We start from the raw sequence: 18107 nt of genomic DNA on the forward strand, positions 1-18107 counted from the left end.
GCCACCCAAGGAAAATGAAAAGTCAAGATGATGCCAATTTGATGTCACATTGACCTGATTTGTGTCATATTTCGGTCAATATGACATCAAATTGACTTTTTATTTTTCCTTGGGCACGCGGCAATAATAAAATCCTACCTCGTTTTCGACAAACGTAACGATGTGTTCGTCGCATCCGAACCATCGCTACCGAAAGATGAAATTCGCGAGGAGAGGCGGCGCACGCGTGGCTGCGAGGCCGAGTAAATTTCGGAAGAGACACGCGAACAATTATCGACTCCTCCATTCTCTCCGAAAGAGAACGTCGACGCCCACGAGATCGCGTCTCGCCGCGTCTTCCTCGCGACCGTATATCGAATTATGGCGTATGAGGCTTACGTGCCCAGACCTTACCTCGGGGACCTTTCTGCGACGACGAGGGCGAGGAGCCTCGTCGGGAAGAGACGTAGGAGCAGACCGGACCGTCGCCGTCGAACGCCAACGGAATCGCCCTCTGAGTCGGAGCTTCTCGAACTGGACTTACCGGTCGTCAGTGGATCCGCGAGGCGAACGAAAATGCGAGCGAACGAAACAGGAAATGTGAAACGACGAAAACGGGAAAACCGGAAGAGGGGGCGAAAACGAAACTCGAACCAAGAAATATAACTGATCGCTCGCCGTGGCTGAGAGAGGGAGGGGGAGGGTGATCGAAAGGAGCACCGCGACTTCCGGTCGACACGGCGCCGGCCGCGGGACCAGCGGGAAAATTCAACGGCGGGATTGACACGCGCGGCGGGCGGGGGGGGGAGGGGGGAGAGGGAGGCCGACCGGACGTGCGTCGATCGTCGCCGGCGACGTGGGGAACGTTCGTTAATAACGGCCGCGCGACGCTGCTTTGACTAGCGACGCGCCGGAACGAGCTGACTAGCGCGAAGTCGCCGCTCGTGTGTTTCTGGCGAACGGAAACGAATGCCGCGCGAAGGCCGTTTAGGTTAGGTTTCTGGCGAACGAATGCCGCGCGAGAAGTTACGTTAGGTCAGGTTAGAAGTCGAACCGCCCGATTCCTTGCGCTCGTAGGATTTGCTCGCCCCGAAACTCCGAAAAGTTCTTCTTCTTGAAACTGTACACGTTGGGCGTTGGAGGGGAAGGAGAGAGAAGGAGAGAGAGAGAGAGAGAGAGAGAGAGAGAGAGAGAGAGGGGGGGGGGGGTGGACAAGAATTCTAAGAAAGTGCGACACAGAAAGTCAATTCTGTATCTTGCAATATAGCGAGACTGCTAAGAGAGCGCTATCTTTTTTTCTAAGGAGACAATTAGAGACAGAGTTACCTAAGCTCACTTTTAGCATTTTCACTAGTGTAAGATACAGAATTGAACCCTGTTGAACCCGCTGATCTCGCGAATGAATGACTGCTCGCAAATCGATGAAAACATGGACCAATTCGTCCACAGCGTTTTATATTAATACAAATAAAATACCGTTATTATAATTATATACAAATAATACCACTGTCGCATTGCTCGATACGTGAAGGGAGAAGTCCAGTGGAGAGCAACGAATCTTACAGCGAAAAGTTAGCCGCCGTTCTGCGATCGCCGATCACGTTGAGCATTTCATGCGAATATACCCCCCACCCTTTTTTTTAGGTTCGAAGTCGCGACATCTTTGAACGAAGCCACGAGGCTCGAGGCGACCAACACCTCGTCGACATCCAATAACTTCAAGATACTTTTCTTTTTATCATTCATGAAGATTGAATGTCAAGACATTTTATAAGAACTTGTAAAAGCTTAAATGTAGTGGTTTTAGACATCACATTTTTTCCTCTTTAGTTAAAAAATTCATTAAGTTAATAGCCTCTATAATTCTCTTATAATTTTCAATAGCTTGATTTTTCCCCTTAGTAAACGTAAAATGCTCGCTACTCTCTTTTTAAACCTAAGAAATGTTGGGACATTTCAATCGTTTCAGATTTACCTCTGGTGTATCAAAATTGTATTGTTCCTCAGTCGAGTCAGGATATTGTCCGAGTGTCTAACGCATGTGTATATCCGATCAGCGCAATAATTAAATACATATTTTACACATTATTCTTAGTAAACTGTTATAAATGTCCTTATCGCAAAATGCACTAAGAGATCGCACGAGATATTTACAAAAGGCAATATACAGGAATTACACCGTTGGCTTTTAAGGCCTTAGATATCATTCGCGTTCAAGTCGAAACACGTCGCACTCGCTGGCACGTAGACGCATGGTTTTGCCTCTTCGTTCGAATAGCCTGGGATTCCTCCCTGCGATATATCAAAGCTCTGAAAATTTGCAACGAAAAGATTTAAGAGTGTATTGCATCGCTAGTCGCACGGCTTTACGTTTTACGACAGTGAGGTAACGCGAGCCAACAGAGTAAGTAGCCTTTACGGAGGCTGTAATGATAAGAATAGACACGAAAAGACAACATAAATAATCGTTTATAATCTTGATGAAAAGAAAACCATAACTAAATACGTCACACGTGTCTTTCTACAAGTTACGAGTAGAAAAGTCGCTGTGAAAAGTTCGCCCGAAAGGCGAACGAGAGCCGCTGACGACTTACGTATCTTTTGTGCATCGCCAAGCAAAAGGTGCAGACTCGCGGCCTCGGGCAAGCGCCGCCACTCTCCGAGAGGCGCGTGCACGGCTGATCTATGGCACCCGCGACGAGCATGGCGTCCAAGTGGCTAATGTAACTGCTGGCCAACCTCAGGGTCTCTATTTTCGACAGCTTCCGGTCGGCCGGCTCGGTCGGGATCAGGGTTCTCAGGGCGCTGAAAGCCGTGTTCACGCTGCACAACGAAGATCGCGTGTCTTCAGACTTGCGCACCTGCACCCCCCTAAGTCGCTCTATCAATATCGGAGCCTAGATCTATCTCGTTCGTTAAACAATCGTTAAACGTTTAAACGGAGGGCAAGTTCCGCGAGCGAGCGAAATCCTCCGTGATCCTTCAGCGTTCTCGCGCGCAACAAGGGAGACACATCCGTCCGTCGGACCACTCGCTTTCGATTCTACGCGCATATCGCTCGCGCGTTTTCGGAGGCAGAGGAGACGCGGGTAGCAAAAAATGCTTCTTCACCTATGAGTGCGATCTCTCTCCCGAGCGTTCGCCTGGTACCGCTGCTTCGTCGGCTCGTCTCTCCCGCGTGCCGCCATGCCGTGGACCCCACTACGGGATTGCGCTTACGCAGGCCGTTCACGACGACGCCGTCTTCATCAATGAGCGGCCGGCAGCGCGCGAGCAGCCTCCTTCCGTTACTCCGGAATATGAAATTTCCTCATCTCTGGTGCGTCACGCGCGCTTAACATCCCTCCAATCGCCGCACTCCCTTTCTCTTCCCCTTTGCTCCTCCTTTCGCGCAGCTTCCCAACTAGCACGTGAGCCGCACGTGTGTGCGATCAGGGACGGATACAGATCTCTCTCTATCTCTCCCTCTCTCTCGCTCTCTCATTCCCTTTTTTCCTTCTAGTCCTCCTCTTTTCCAATATCTATCACATTGCGTTAAACTACGACGGAAAAAAAAAATTAAGGACTGCAGAATAAATAAATCACATTCGTAAAAACATAACGAAGAGGGTGATGGTTTGCGCTCGAGAACGTCAAAGTATGAAACGTCGAGGCCGCAACTGAAACTTCACCTGATTGCCCCTCGCGATATTGAAATCAAATTTACCGTTTACGGCCAAAGTACACGCACTGCGTTAGGAGCGCTAGAACACGCATTCTCAACTTCGTCCCTGTCTCCCACTCATATCCCGAGCGTTTCCTTGTAAAGTGGTCGGCGGCTGCGTTTCGCATTCAGCTCGGTAAAAACGGTATAGATGATCGTAGGGACTGGGCAATAGACGCCATCGAGGGGGAGAAATTCCATCTGGAAAACTAATTAGCGTTGGCGTTACAACTCCTGCTCACATCCGTTCCCAGTTTCCCTGATTTCTCCCCTTTTTTTTTTCGAGACGATTACGCGACTGAAACACTTAAACGCTAAAATTGCTATATCCCGCCTTGTTCGTTCAAGTTTCAGCGCCGGGCGGACGCGCACGACTACCTAAAGCGCGAAAAAGAGAATTGGGGGGGAAAACGTGCAGAGGCCATCCTCGTGCTTCGTATGAAATGTTTACTCAATTAAATAACTTGGTTACATCGAATCAGTTACACAGCATAAAATTTACATGTTTCTCAGATGGTCGTCGTAAGGATTATAGTTGAACGTTCGATATTGTCGAAGAAACACTGCGCAGGAGTCAGCTAATATAAGACAAGAATTAAGTTTTCAATAGATTTAAACGTTGTCGTTGACGAACCGCGCCGCTGTGTTACCGAAGATCCACGGTATGCAAAAGGAATAAACCTTAAGAAATACACATAGAAAATATCCACGAGTGTCTGCATATATTAATGAAATAATAATGAAACCTTTTAGATTATTATACACATTTCGCGCGACTACGCGGACGATCGAGCAGATCGATGTGGAAAGTTCGTCGAATTGTAAAACGTTCGGAATAGGACTTTTCTGTCGCCGTGGCGGGTTTACGTGAGATAAACGCAGACATTGTCATCTCCCATCGTTACTTATACGCACTACGATGCGGCATAAATATAAAATCAATCGAAACACAAGGTAAACGTTTTGACACGAAAGACACGGACAAACAAAACGTTCCACTCGCTCCAAGACCGTTTGGCTTGTCGCCCTCAGCCTATCTTTTTTTCTTCCTCGGGTTTACGCCATCGCACTTATTATTCACTTACGGGTGAACAAATCTTATAAAATATATATATATAATCATATATTTAATATACATAATTATTATGAATATATAATTACATATATTTATATACAATCTTTTATATATATATTCTACGTATTTAAAATGTATATATATATACACGGGTATGGAAGAATAAAAAACGCGGTGTAATTTCACTCCGCACAAGCACTTTGGCATGTATATTAAAATTTAAAATCAGATTTAAAAAAAAAAAGGTAAAGATAAAGCCAAGGCCAGTCGCGAGGTCGGCCGCGATCGACGAGCGGTGACGTTGATAGCGTGGAGGAGCAATTAAAACGAGGTAATACCTAAAGAACTTGAGAGTAGCTTATGTATCAAGCATTTGTCGCAATTATGTATATATATAAATCTCGATCTCTCTAAGAAACGTGCCAGCACCGATGATATAGCGCCGGGGCTAAAATATCTTGTACTATTTACAACAGCGCGAGAAAATTACAATTATCATACTCGCCGCGCATATGTGTGTGTGTGTGTGTGTGTGTGTGTGTGTGTGTGTGTTTGCGTGCGTGTGTGTGTGTGTGTGTGTTTTATAATTCCTTTGCTTACATCGATCTGAAAGACCATAAAAATAATTTCTGATCTTAGATGGTAGATTACAGCGAAATCCCGAGTGGCTCTCTTCGGAAGATCGTCGGATGCCTCGAAAGAACGATAAACGTATGTATATATAATACACGCGTATATACATGGAATATACGCGGATATATGTATACAATATATCGCGCCTAAGTGATGAAGGCTATATGTATATATTATATACATATATAAATAAAAATATATATGTTTATTGACGCGATCCACGTGCGGCTTCTTCCAGTGCGCGAACTTTAAGCTCGCGCTCACGCTGTTGTCTAAAAAATACCCTTTGTTAGTCCGGAGTACACCGGCAACAATTCAGGCAAGCTTGTGATAGTGATATCAAGGGACGAACCTTAGGTACTCCTCGTGATGTGCCACGAGGGAGTGCGGAGGGAATCGGTCGCGCTCCATCAAGAGGTGCCGTTGCAGTTGTTCGTGGTGCGCTGCCATGTCCGCGTAGGGTCTTCCTAGGAGTTCCGCCGGATGAAGCGCCAGGGCGGGATCGCGCGGCATTAGACCGGGACGAGGGTAATTGGCGCCGGCCGCAGCTGTGGACGAACATTAGCAGGTGCGTCGTAAGAAAAATGGAAGAGCGGATTCAAGAGAACGATATTACATTAATTTGTTATTTAATCGTTGCCTGGCGCGCACGATATATTTATCTCCACGAGGGAGCTGTTTAGCGTATACTCGTAACACGTAAAGATAGAGAGAACCGCGCGCGGCATTACAATGAGCCCTTAAGCTAAGTCCCTGAAGTGGTTCCTTCTCATCTCTCCAGGCACACGCACACGCACACTCGCGCCTATTCCTCGACAACACTCACTCGCACTTGCACCTGCGACGGTGATAAGCGACTAGCCAGAGATCAGAATCGAGCAACTGGAAAATCGCAGGCGTGCTGACGATAAACGGTGTGGCGGGAGAGAAGGATCGTCCTGACCTAGACCCAGGCAAGGTATGTAGGTGACGTAGGACGATCAATGAGAAAAAACACACGGCTGCCGAGCGACGAGGAATAAGCAAGAGCGGCGAGTTTTCGTAAAAGGAGGAAGCTCTTCAGGAAGCTTTAGAAGAAACATCCTGGTTGTGTAGGACCTACCCGGCAGAGGAAATCCAGCCGCAGCCGCAGCGGCTTCCTGCTGTTGCTGAGCCTGTTGCTGGGCCTGTTGCTGTCCCGGATGTAAGTGCAAGTGCGTATGCGCATGCGTATGCGCGTGAGTGTGAGCATGATATTCGGGCGAGATGCCAGCCATTTGCAATCGGACCATCGGGTCAGCGGCCAGAGCCAGCCGTTCTTCCAGCTGGCCGTGGTGATGAGCCGCCACGGGATGGCCAGCCGCTCCACCCGCTGGCCCCCCGCCGGCTGCAGTCGGAATCCCTAAACGCGACAGCGCTTCGATCACATAACTCGAAGAGATCAGATACGATTCTCATGCCCGATTTCTTCATCTCCAGCTAACCGTCGGATATCAAGTTATCTCACAATCAGAGAGAGGGAGGAGCAAATCAGTCTACCGCTACAGTTATCACACAGAGAGCCAAGGTTAGCCGTCGTCACGTGGACAGAGTTAACTGGCGCTGAAGAAATCGGCCATTCGCTTTAAACAATTAATCTACCTACGTCGCATCCCTCGCAAAGGTCTTGGCGCTCTCGATCTAATTCTTTCACCCCGACCTACCCCGATTTTTCTCTCACGTCAGCCTCACGGCCGATAAGAGTATCTTTAAGTATTCGACTTTTCAATTCGATTTTTGACAAGTACAAGTCGTACGCTCCAACGCGAATATGACAGTCGGGCGAGGTCTCTATCTCTACCGCCGAGATAAACAAAAAGTGTTAGCTGTGTCAACAATTACCTAGTCGCTCGAGTCGTTCCCTCTCGAGTTGACTCGGACCCGGTGGTGCCCCGTAGAGGCCGAATTGGTGTAAGGCTTGAGGGGGGCCCGAAGGACCCGGCGCCAGACCAGCGGCTGCGTACCGGCGATGTATCTCCAGCCAGTGCGGGTCGACCGGCGTGGCCATTGGCCTGGGTGTGCCCTTGAACAGTTCCTCCTTCAAACGATCGTTCAATTCTCTCTCGCGTAGCTCGCGTATCTCCCGCTCCCTCTTCTCGCGCTCCAAGTGCTCCAGCTCCAGCCGTTGCGCCGCCGCGGCCTCGCGCCCGTAAATGTAGTGCAGCATCGGATCGGGCGGGCCCGGGTGTCTCGCGGGTGAGAAAGCGGCGTGCGGCCTAGCGTACTCCGATAGCTGCCTGAGCGCCGGGGTGTCCGCGTAGGAGCCCGGGCGCGCGTAACGGTCGTAAGGCGAGACGACCGGCTCGAGGGGACCGCGGCTGGGCGGTTTGCACGCCTCGGGCTGCTTCTCGGGCGTCGTCATCTTCCGGGCCTGCTGCGCCGCGGCGGCGGCGCGATCGCGCTCCTCCCGCTCCCGCTCCGCCTGCTTCCGCGAGCGTTCGTCGCGTTTCCGCGCGAGTTTCGAGTCCGGCACGGGCTTGAACATGAGGTCGGTGCGCGTGCACGAGTTGTTCTCGCCGCGATTCCAATGCCTCAGGAAGATCGCCGACTGCGACCGGTGGCACTCGGAGTCCTCGATACGCGGCTCCGGCGAGGGCCCGCGGGGACTGACGGACTCCTCGTGTTCCACGTCCATGTCCTGCTCGATCTTGGGCTCGGGCACGACCTGCGGCTGCTGCGATTGCGGCTGACGATGATGATGGTGCCCGGAGCTCGACGACGTCAGGCACGTGGCCGAGACCAGCTGAGACGCCTTGCGCTGGCTACTGTGCGAACTGTGCGACGAGGAATGGCTGTGGGAGCTGTGAGAGGAGATGCTCAGCAGCTTGTCGTGGTGCAAATTGGTCGGCTGCTGATGCATGCTGGACGAGTGGTGGTGACTCGCGATTAGGTTCTCGCCCTCCTCTCTGCTCGCGACGCTCGAGCTGGTGCTGGCGTGATGCGCCGTCATCATGGCGTTGCTGCTCTCCTGGCTGCGCTGCGGCGAGGGCGGTGGAATGGCGTGAGGCACTGGGCCGTAGGCATACGGCGGGAAGGACGGGTAGCCTCCCACCGGCGCGTATCCCGGATAGGCGTGAGGATGATACGGGTGCATGGCGGTGAACAGCGAGTGGTGCATCAGCGGATGATGCGGATGGAAGGGATGCGCCATGTGTGGGCTAGGTTGCTGCGCGGGATGCATCACCGGTTGTGGGATCGAGCTGGGCGGCGGTGGTAGACTCGGCGTCGGTGTCGGCGTGGGTGTCGGCGACGCCGCGACCGGCTGTATCGACGGCACCGCCTGGCTAACGGGCGGCACGGAGTGCTTGCTCGGCGTCGGCGGTTTGCTCGTACCGTCCGGATCCTTCTTGATGTTGTCCAGGCTCGGACCGGGGAAGGAGGAACTTTGGAAGCCCGGCACCTTGACCTCCTTTAGACTCTGCAGAGGGTCCGGCTCCGGCGGTATGATCTCCTGCTTGATCTTCAAGTTCTGCGGTTCCATCGGCGGCGTCCCGGCCAGATTGTAGATACCCACAGGTTTCTCCATCGGCAGCATTCCGCCGGACTGTATCGGTTGGAACAGATTACTTGGCTCCGATCGTTCCGGCTCGTTGTTCTCGCTCGTCCGTTCGGGGATACGATCCGGTACCAGGCGGGAGTCGGGAACTCTGCTGTCTCGAGCCCGCTCGCTCGCCGACAGTCTGTCGTCCGCCAGTCTCTCGGCGTTTCTGTTGTCGGACGACATGACGGTCAGGCCGAGAGGCTGCGACGGCGGGCTCGGTATCGACGGCATGTGCCCCAGCGGGCCGCCGATGCCGGCCGACACTACGCTCTGCGAGATGTTTAGGTTCAATGGCGGTGGTCCCGTCATGCTCTGCGGCATCGTTTGCGCGGAACTCTGCAAACTCTCGGTCACGTGACTACGAAGATTCGTTGGTCCCATATTCTGCGCGCTGGGCGGAACGCTATTCGGCGCCATCTGCGGCGGTATGCTCTGCGACAAATTCTGCGGCACGTTCTGCACCGGCAACGGCGGCGGCGGCGGTTGTACGTACTGCATACTCAGACTCGTCGGCAGCCCACCGACGCCAGCACTCTGTTGCTGACTGGGCGATATCACCGGGATCTGCGAGCTTGGCATAGTCGCCTGCGAGCCCACGCTCGTTATGATACCGGGTATAGTTTGCGACAGATTGCGAGCCGTAGCCGGACCGGCGTCGTTGGGACCCGGTCCGACCTGCTGCGCGGACGTGCTCAGGTTCAGTTGCGTCGGCTCGGGTTCCTTGCCCATGTCCTCGCTGGACATCGTCGGCGACATCGCCGATTCAATTGGCATCGAGTCCAACTTCAACGGTTGAGTCATGGCTAACGGCAAGTCCTCCGCCTGGTCCATCATCTTGCTCTGATCGACCGGCTCCTGATCTAGCAAGACGGCCGGCTTCTTCTCCAGACTGTGTATCACCGGCACCGATATCGGCAGGCTCTGTATCACAGCTGGCACCGGAGTGGACGCCGGCGTCGGCTCGGACGGCTCCTCGGGCGTCGTAACGGCCGGACTACTCACGGGCTCCTCCGCCCCGGCTACACCGGCGACCGTTGGCGGCGTCGGTTGATTCTCGTTTGCGTCGCCCTCCGTTTCCCTCTCCGGCTCGTCCATCAGGGAGTTGCTGTCGGTAGTGAGAGATTCGGACGGACTGTCGGGCCGTTCGCCACCGCCGCGCTTCCGCTTCTGCGCGTCCTTGTCCTCGTCGTTGCAGGCGTCGTCCACCTGACTCGAACGCTTCTGGCCCTTCTTGGGCGTGTCCGCTTTGCCGGACGACTTCTTCTTACTCTTGTCGGGCGTCTGCTGCTGCTGCTGTTGCTGCTGCTTCTCCTGATCGGGCGTGTCCGTGCCACCGGTTCGTCGCGGTCTCGCTGGTCTCGGTGTCTCCTTGGCCTTGTTCCGCGTGCGCATCCTACCGGGACTCTCAGGCGATTCCGCCGGCACCGGGCGGAACAGATAAGGCGGCGCGGGTGGCAGTTCCCCGCTCTTCTTCAGGTGCGACCGACATTCCGCACAGAGTAACAACCGATCCTTGCCGGCCACCTGATAGTCCTTCGAGCTGGTGGAGAAACAGTGCTGGCACGAGTGCGCCGTGCCGTTCGTATTGGTGTCGCGCGAGTCGCTGTCCTCCTCCGAATTGTCGTCCTCGGTCACGGAACTGATCTCGCCGCCGGGATTGTGGCTGGCCGGAGTGCCGACCGGCACGGTCTCAGCCTCGGACGCGGCCTCCTTCGCGTTAATGTTGGCCGTCGGCTGTGCGTCCTTGGTTGGCGTGGGTACCTCCTCCTTCGGTGTGCCGGCGCGTGAGTTGCGCGTATTGCGAATTCGCCGCAGCGAGCTCTGCCTGCGTCGTCGGTGTGGCCGATTGTTATTTGCGCCCGGGGTCTTCTTCCATAAATAATAGAATTCGACGAGCTCCGGCTGTGCAGAGACAAAGAATAGATATATCGTAAACAAAGCAATTGGGTTCCAAATATTTATTGTGTACATAATTCACCGGAAATAAAAGAAAAGACTAGTCCCCAAAATCCTTGTACAGAAAGTCATTTTTCTTAAGAAAAGAATTTCACTGTTCCGTGTATGCTTTTCTTCATATTACAAAAATTTGTTTAACATTTTAGCCTACAACCACGAGTGAGACTCGTGCTAAGGAATTTGGGCCATAAACAATAAGCACGAGCCTGCCTCGTGGTACTTCGTTCGCGCGATCGACCTTCCTGTTTACTATGGCCCGAGCAATCGGGAGATAGCGTGTAGGCCAAGGGGTTAATCCTTGCTTACCAATTTTATTTCAAGTAGGATTTTATAAAATAAGAAACTTTTTGCAGTAACTTAACAATTGTCACGTTAAATTTTTGTTTAAAATTTAAATTTCTTAAATTGTAAATCACCAATGTCAAACGAAAGAAAACGTTAAAGCGCGTGTCGGAGCAACGCTATTGGGTTCGAAAGATTTATTGCGTTCATATTGATCGGAAATAAAAGAAAAGACTACTCCCCAAAATCCTTGTACAGAAAGTCATTTTTCTTAAGAAAAGAATTTTATTCCTGTATGCTTTTATGGCTGTTGGCCGTTATGCCTGTTCCGTGTATGCTTTTCTTCATATTAAAAAAAAATTTGTTTCATCCTTGCTTACACATTTTACTTCAAGTAGGATTTTATAGAATAATAAACTTTTTGCAGTAACTTAACAATTGTCACGTTAACGAGGGTGGTTGCTGAAATAAAAATAAATTCAAATTTATAGAAAATATTCGTCTATGGGTATCTGTCCTCCATGCGAAAGTACGAGACGATTTCTTAAATTGATTGTCTGCATGGTTGTCGAATAATTAATTATTAAAGTTATACTATTGCACATGGCCAACATAGCAAAAGTATTACGATATCTGTAATTTAATTCTCGAAAGCATGTTAAAAATGATAAGAATTTTATAAAAATGAGTGCATATAATTCTATTATATATTTACGAAGAATTTTGACGAATACTGAAATAACTACATAGTATTCGTCAAAATTCTTCGTAAATATATAATAGAATTATTTGCACTTATTTTTATAAAATTCTTATCATTTTAAACATATATGTATATTATATATATAATTATTATATTTTTTATTTATTATTAGAATATTTATATTTTTATGTATATATATTATTATTTTAATATATATATTTTTCCTATAAATTTGAATTCATTTTTATCATTTTTATTTTAGCAACCACCCTCCTTAAATATTTGTTAAAAATTTAAATTTCTTAAATTGTAAATCACCAATGTCAAACGGAAGAAAACATGAAAGTGCATGTCGGAGCTATTGAGTTAGAAAGATTTATGGTATACATACTTGACCGGAAATAAAAAAAAAGACTAGTCCCCAAAATCCTTGTACAGAAAAGGTCATTTTTCTTAAGAAAAGAATCGTACTTTGAGTGAGTGCTTTCCTTCATATTGAAAAAAATTTTCTAATTTCTGTTTACCAATTTTATTTCAAGTAGGATTTTATAGAATAATGAACTTTTTGCAGTAACTTAACAATTGTCACGTTAAATTTTTGTTACAAATTTTTTAAATTGTAAATCACCAATGTCAAACGGAAGAAAAAATTAAAGAGCGTAACAGAGCAACGCTATTGAGTTCGAAAGATTTATTGTGTACATACTTGACTGAAGTAAAACGGAAATAAAATAAAATAACACAGAAATCACTTGTACAAAGTAAATTTTCTTTGAGAAAAGAATTGCACTGACGCGTGTGTGCTGTTCTTCATATTAAAACAAACTTTTTAATTCTTACTTACCAAAGTGATGTTACTAAAATTTTTTAATTTTTGCTTATCAAAGAAAGGTTACTAAAATTTAGTAACATCTTGTTTGGTCATTCTCGGTTTCAGTTTCTACCAAAATTTAACATGACAATTGTTAAGTTATTGTGAGGACTAGCGACACAAATTCAAATTCCACACAACGAGACTCGCAAAACTCATCCAACAAAATTACCGTCCTACAAAATTTATAAACGTCACAACAAATCTCAACTTGCATTCGAACTTTATGACTTTAACGATTTATAATTACTGTCGTTCATTATTCGCACAAGATGACTTTATTACAAATCGAAACGTATTTTAATTTTATTTAGATTATAATGTATTGTAATCACTATCAGCAGCTCGATTCATTAACTCACTCGCTGTATTTCATCCGATTTTAAATTATTTTTACTTCACGGAACATTTATTTACACTTTTCGCAATTGTTTTTCCACAATTTTCTTTTTTTTAAGTCTCATTACAACAAACACTTATTTAATCGCAGTAAAAGTGTAAGAATGAAGAAAAAAAAACAAACACGGGTGAAGAGAACGAACTTACAGCAAACCGAACCGGCAGGTAAGACGTACAAACCGACAATGAAGAATGAAATCTTTACCGTATCTTTGTGCGGCAGGAGGTCCTTCCTAATGCGCGCAAAGTTCTTTCCGAACTGCCGAAGGCCCTTGACGAATCGCTTCTGCAGGCAACAACGAAAAGGACAAAAATCCCCCCGTTAGAAAACTCTCTCTTGCGGTCAAAATGTTGTCAATAAAAGAACCAAGTGGCACGTACAGTTTCGTCCTCGGACCACTTCTTGTCGACGCTTTTCGGTATGGGACATTTGACGAGTGCCTGGAGCGCCCTACCGGGATCATAGCCAGAACTGTGCAGGGTGTCCAACGCATTGATGGTAGTGTCGTCTCGGGAGGCAGCCTGGCAACCGTCCTCTGGAGAACCGCCGTCACACATGCCGGCGAACGCGGCCATTGAACGGGCTGCCCTCAAGTACATGACAAGGTCCCCGTCCAATGCCATTGCTGGTACCCATTTTAGTTCCTCGCGCTCCTTGGCGAACTCTGGGTCGGGTGGCAGCTCTCCCGGGGGTATACCCGACCGATACTCAGGCAAACGGGCCTGACAAGAAACCAACTCCTGTAAATCCCAAAATTCGGGATTGCGCGGGGTTAGGACTGATGATAGCTAAGCGAGTTAGTTAATGTGTTGACACTGGCTTGCCTTCTCGACGCGGGCTAACTTTCGCGATTTTCAATTCACCCTTCGAGTCTCTTTCCTATTCTTTTCGTAAGAAGGCGCCCTCCTCTCTCGCATCCCCCTCCCCCTCTGCACGCGGACGAGAGAAATTGTCTACTTCGCAACACCGCCTTTTCTTTTGTTTACATGGATACACGTTCGCGAGCGAGCGCGCGCCTTCATTAACGCGAATAATCGTCCAGTCCGTTTATGATAATGACGCGTTAAAAATAGAATCGTATCTACAAGTATGTAAGCGTTGCGTAATGCCACTTATCGTTTTACAAAGTCACGATCCACGACGTGTGTTTGTCCACGGGTGTTTGCAAAATCAAGTACGAAAAGAGGAGGAAAAGGCGGGCGTACAAGCTGCCGGCTAGTCACAGAGCGTCTTTACACGGGTTCAATAACATCCGTAGTTAAGGAACTGGCCAATCACAGTCGGTCCATTCTTCTGAGGAATAGTTGTGATTGGCCAGTTTTACAACTAGCCAGTTTCACAACTACGGATGCTATCAAACCCGATTAAGGATGACGTGTAAACGTAGTCCATGACACAAACGCGGGTTAAAAACGAGTGAAAACAAAATGCCGACGACTCTTGTCGATTCGTCTCGCTTCGAAAATATCTCTCGTACATATATTTCACGCGTATGGAAGCGTATGGAAGCGTCCGAGGTGAAAGGGTGACTCGGTCAGGTCTCGGGGACGGTCTGTACAAGCGCACGTGCTCACAGATGGTTCAAGTAAGCAATCGCGAATAATTGTTGTATGCCGACAGGTATATAAACGGTGCCGTCTCAAATTAATCATTTTCACCGTGACTGAACACCACACCGAATTAAAGAGAGCGTCATCTCACGCCAAACGAGCAGTGCAGCTGAGCCACCTTTAATGCATCGGCTCCCAAGTGTTATTCTATTTCGCGCGCCGCCGCACTTGCAAAGTAAGACCTTCCGCCGACTTCCCGGTGTCGTACACGCCGTGTGTGATACAACAAGTATCGCAGGCAGAGCTTTAACGAATGCGTTTCACGTGTCGCGGACGAGACCGGTCTACCACCTGAAACATTCGAGGCTCTTTAATGCGTGATGCGTTAGTTGAACCATCGGATGGGAACCGGAATGCGTGAGAGTCCAATCTTGTCTTCACGGTGATAGTCTCGAAAGTTCTTTTACACTAAAACTGCCTGGTTAAAGCGACGTGTCTCTCACGATATCGTGTCCCCCCCCCTTCCCCTTTCGCGATTAGCATAAAGTGTCCCCTTGGATTAACATTAAATACACACACGTGACATTTACTGTCTGCTACGCGAGAAATTTTTGGAGTTAGCAGAGTCTCTGCACGGAGTACCGTGTATGCCGATCCCGGGTTACCTTATCGGTCTCATTGCTGAGAAACTTTAAGACTAATCCGCGTACTTCATACATTTTCAGATTAGATTACATATATATTTACGTAATGTTCCTCTCTCTCCGTGGAGCATCTTTGCGATCTGCGCTACTCTCTCAAGCTAATCCGTACGCGCGTGCGTATCTATTTCAAACATTTGTGTGTGTGTGTGTGTGTGTGTGTGTGTGTGTGTGTGTGTGTGTGTGTGTGCACGCGCGTGTACAAACGCGCGACATACACACGCAAACGCGTGCAGCTCTCTTTACGTTCGTTTACGTTTATCTGATTTATATGACGTAAGGGGCGTGTGAAGTTCCCCGCAATCTTACCCTCGTGTTTCTTTGCTAGAGAGGCGATCTTCATTTTCAAATCGGCTGATGTCAACCAACCGATTTGAAAATGAAGCATTTGGGTGATGGAAAATGCAATGCGTCTTCGTAATGTAGATACGACGTGACTGTCCCCCTCTCCCAATTTGTACGTTTGTACTTTGATGACAATTTCCGACTCCACGACTCGTCTAATCGGCCAGCATGGGATACGGGGATCGACGTTGCTTAACTACGACTATTGTAATCGCTCTCTGAAATGAGAAACTTTATCACCACGAGGTAAAAATTCAAGGTCACTCAAGGGCAACACGGGGACTCTTTTATCGCACGTGGAACCACGATTGCACGTACGATGGTCATTACGTGATGCCAATATAACGCCGGGAGGACGACAAGTGGAGAATTTTGATCCACACGCCCCTTACCCTTGCGACAAACGTCTATGCTAGTAGAGCGCAAAGCCCCGAGATAGGCACGTTGTGCAAGACAGTTAATTAGCAAGAAAGTTTTTCAAGATATGTATGGCAAACCTGATGCGTAGGGCCAACCCGAATCTCGCCCTGGGTGCCAGCAGACATCTCCCCCTCCTCCGAAGCTGCTCCGTCTTTCTCCAGCGTTTTGAGCGGCTTTGATCTTGGACTTTCAGTAAATTCCTATCATCCACCCCCTGAACCGTATAGTTATGCCATCAATATGATTGAATGACGATTTGGCAACAACATATAACTGCTAACATGCTCGCCTCGACTTTGTATTAAAAAAAAAAAGAAGAAACAATATATAAGGAAACTACATGTATGCATCGCCCCCTCTGCTTACGGAGACACAACCGCAAGCGCTAAAACCCGGTGACAATTTTCCACGGCGTTAACGCGAACCTGGGGGGATTTTCTTTTTGCTTTGCTTTTTCGCCGTACTCGCCGGTGTTGAACCATGAAAACAGATCCATCGCGCGCCGTTGACTCTCGAGAAATTGTGATGCAAGTTACAAACGGCTCGTTAGAACGTTAAGTTTCAGACGCGCTTCAAACGAAAAAAAAAAAACGACGGAAAAGTTTCCCCGATGCAAAAGCGAATATCAAGGTAATCTCTACTTCCCCCTCCCTCCCCCCGCGGCACCCTGAAAACTCAATCTTCTCAAGCTCTACGAACTGAAATAAACACAAGAGGTAAATCGCGATATTTCTATATACCAGCGATATAAAGTAACTGACAAAATTAGGGCATCCAGCTCGTGTAATCCGTCAATATATGATTCAAAGTATAATATTTATGCCTACGTCTCGTTTCTCTCGCTCTCACTCTTTCTCTCTCTCTCTCTCTCTCAAACTCATTTTCTCTCTCTTTCTCTCTCACACGCACGCGCGCACATACATGCTCCTTCTCTCTCTCTCTCTCTCTTTCTTTAGTGGTCTTGAGTCACGGTGAAAGCGGCAAACAGGCTAATTAACAAGCGCGCAAGCTCGAGCGAACGCCCGCAGCGAGGAGGACGAGCGCGACGGTCAACGTCGTGATTCCCGACCGCGGATTCGAAAGCGGATTCGTGGCGGAGGCACGCAACGTCCTTCTCGCGGTGCGTCGCGCGAGCGAGCGAGGGTACGCGCGCGCGCGCGCACAAATTGTCACGCGCGATCGAGATCGGAGCCGACGCGATTGTCGCGTCGCGTCGCGACGCGACGCGACGCGTACGCGTACGCGCGGCGCGGCGCGGCGGCACGCAGGACGGCGCGTACTCACCCGTGTTGTCGTCCCCGCGCTCCGGCGGCTCCGGCCCTCGGCTCACAATCAGCGACGTGCACGCGTCATCGTTTCGCACCTCGCAGGACGATCGCGCCTCGCGCCTCCGTGTGCCCGCACGCGCGCGCGAGTGGCCCGGGGAGGCGGGCGGCGAGCGCGTGGACCGGGTTGCGGCTCCTCGCGAGGAAGGGCCCCGGCGAGACGCGAGGACGGCGACAACGACGACGACGGCTGCCGCGGTTCCACGTACGCCTCCTCGGCTCCCTCCTGCTCCCCAAGTTCAGTATCCACAACACCCAAACGCGGCGGCCATAGTGCGGCGCACGGTAGCGACGCGGCCCGGTCGTACTCGCGAACCTCACCAAGCAGCGCGAGTCTGCCTCCCCCTCTCTTACCCCACCGCGAATCAACGTCGTGACTCTGGAATGCCGCGCGACCCCTCGCGCACTCGCGCCGCGCGTCTTGTTATCTCGCTCCCGCGATCGGGCATAGACATAGAAGAGTAGACCGCGCGTTAAGGCCAATGTCCACGATGCTAGAACTTGAACCAAGTTCTAGCATCGTGGACATTGGGCTTTACCTACCTCTCCCATGCATAGACTACGTTTCCACCCGAGGGTCAAAGTCGGACTAGGGGAGCGATCAC

The 18107-nt window shown here is 49.5% G+C and overlaps 3 protein-coding genes across 10 annotated transcripts in view; 1 reads left to right on the forward strand and 2 right to left on the reverse strand.

Annotated features, from left to right (window-relative positions):
• Window positions 1-1397: 1397 nt before the first annotated feature.
• Window positions 1398-3032, reverse strand: LOC105563283 (basic helix-loop-helix transcription factor scleraxis). The gene is made up of 3 exons (XM_012014747.1): window positions 3015-3032; window positions 2574-2876; window positions 1398-2289 (listed from the first exon to the last, which is right to left on the reverse strand). Exons 1-3 carry the CDS (start codon window positions 3030-3032, stop codon window positions 2176-2178), a joined length of 435 nt encoding a protein of 144 aa, XP_011870137.1. The 3' UTR covers window positions 1398-2175.
• Window positions 3033-3317: 285 nt separating this feature from the next.
• LOC105563247 (arginine-glutamic acid dipeptide repeats protein) lies at window positions 3318-18098 on the reverse strand. Of its 8 annotated transcripts, none has more exons than XR_001009024.1 (9): window positions 17462-18098; window positions 16255-16391; window positions 13542-13883; window positions 13366-13446; window positions 7251-10851; window positions 6493-6771; window positions 5743-5938; window positions 3686-3891; window positions 3318-3518 (listed from the first exon to the last, which is right to left on the reverse strand). XR_001009024.1 is itself a non-coding variant. In XM_012014681.1 (8 exons), the coding sequence occupies exons 1-7, from the start codon at window positions 16300-16302 to the stop codon at window positions 3738-3740; spliced, it is 4701 nt and encodes a 1566-aa protein (XP_011870071.1). In that variant the 5' UTR covers window positions 16303-16995; the 3' UTR covers window positions 3318-3518; window positions 3710-3737. The 8 variants fall into 8 exon arrangements, 4 of the variants coding, with proteins under 4 accessions (XP_011870071.1, XP_011870070.1, XP_011870072.1 ...); XR_001009025.1 differs by lacking the exon at window positions 17462-18098 and adding an exon at window positions 17005-17019; XR_001009023.1 differs by lacking the exon at window positions 17462-18098 and having other exon boundaries at window positions 16255-16995.
• Window positions 14683-18107, forward strand: part of LOC105563246 (protein deglycase DJ-1zDJ-1-like) — a 10110-nt gene continuing 6685 nt past the window's right edge. Inside the window, exon 1 of the mRNA XM_012014679.1 lies at window positions 14683-14746. The gene's annotated coding sequence lies outside the window, so the exon portion shown is untranslated. The remainder of the gene's footprint in view (window positions 14747-18107) is intronic.

This window comes from Vollenhovia emeryi, unplaced genomic scaffold (genome assembly GCF_000949405.1).
Source record: "Vollenhovia emeryi isolate VEMERY1.0 unplaced genomic scaffold, V.emery_V1.0 DF939179.1, whole genome shotgun sequence".
Classification (NCBI taxonomy): Eukaryota; Metazoa; Arthropoda; class Insecta; order Hymenoptera; family Formicidae; genus Vollenhovia; species Vollenhovia emeryi.

What these genes read in the sequence shown, in the direction of transcription:
- LOC105563283 (XM_012014747.1), bottom strand. An exon ending in TGGCGATGCACAAAAGATAC is followed by an intron (nt 2,290 to 2,573) that starts GTAAGTCGTCAG and finishes GCAAATTTTCAG; the next exon opens with AGCTTTGATATATCGCAGGG.
- LOC105563247 (XM_012014681.1), bottom strand. Translation starts at nt 16,302, where the DNA reads ATGTCTGCTGGCACCCAGGGCGAGATTCGGGTTGGCCCTACGCATCAG. An exon ending in TCCTGCCGCACAAAGATACG is followed by an intron (nt 10,852 to 13,365) that starts GTAAAGATTTCA and finishes GTCTCTGCACAG; the next exon opens with CCGGAGCTCGTCGAATTCTA. An exon ending in GGAACGACTCGAGCGACTAG is followed by an intron (nt 6,772 to 7,250) that starts GTAATTGTTGAC and finishes TGTCGCGTTTAG; the next exon opens with GGATTCCGACTGCAGCCGGC.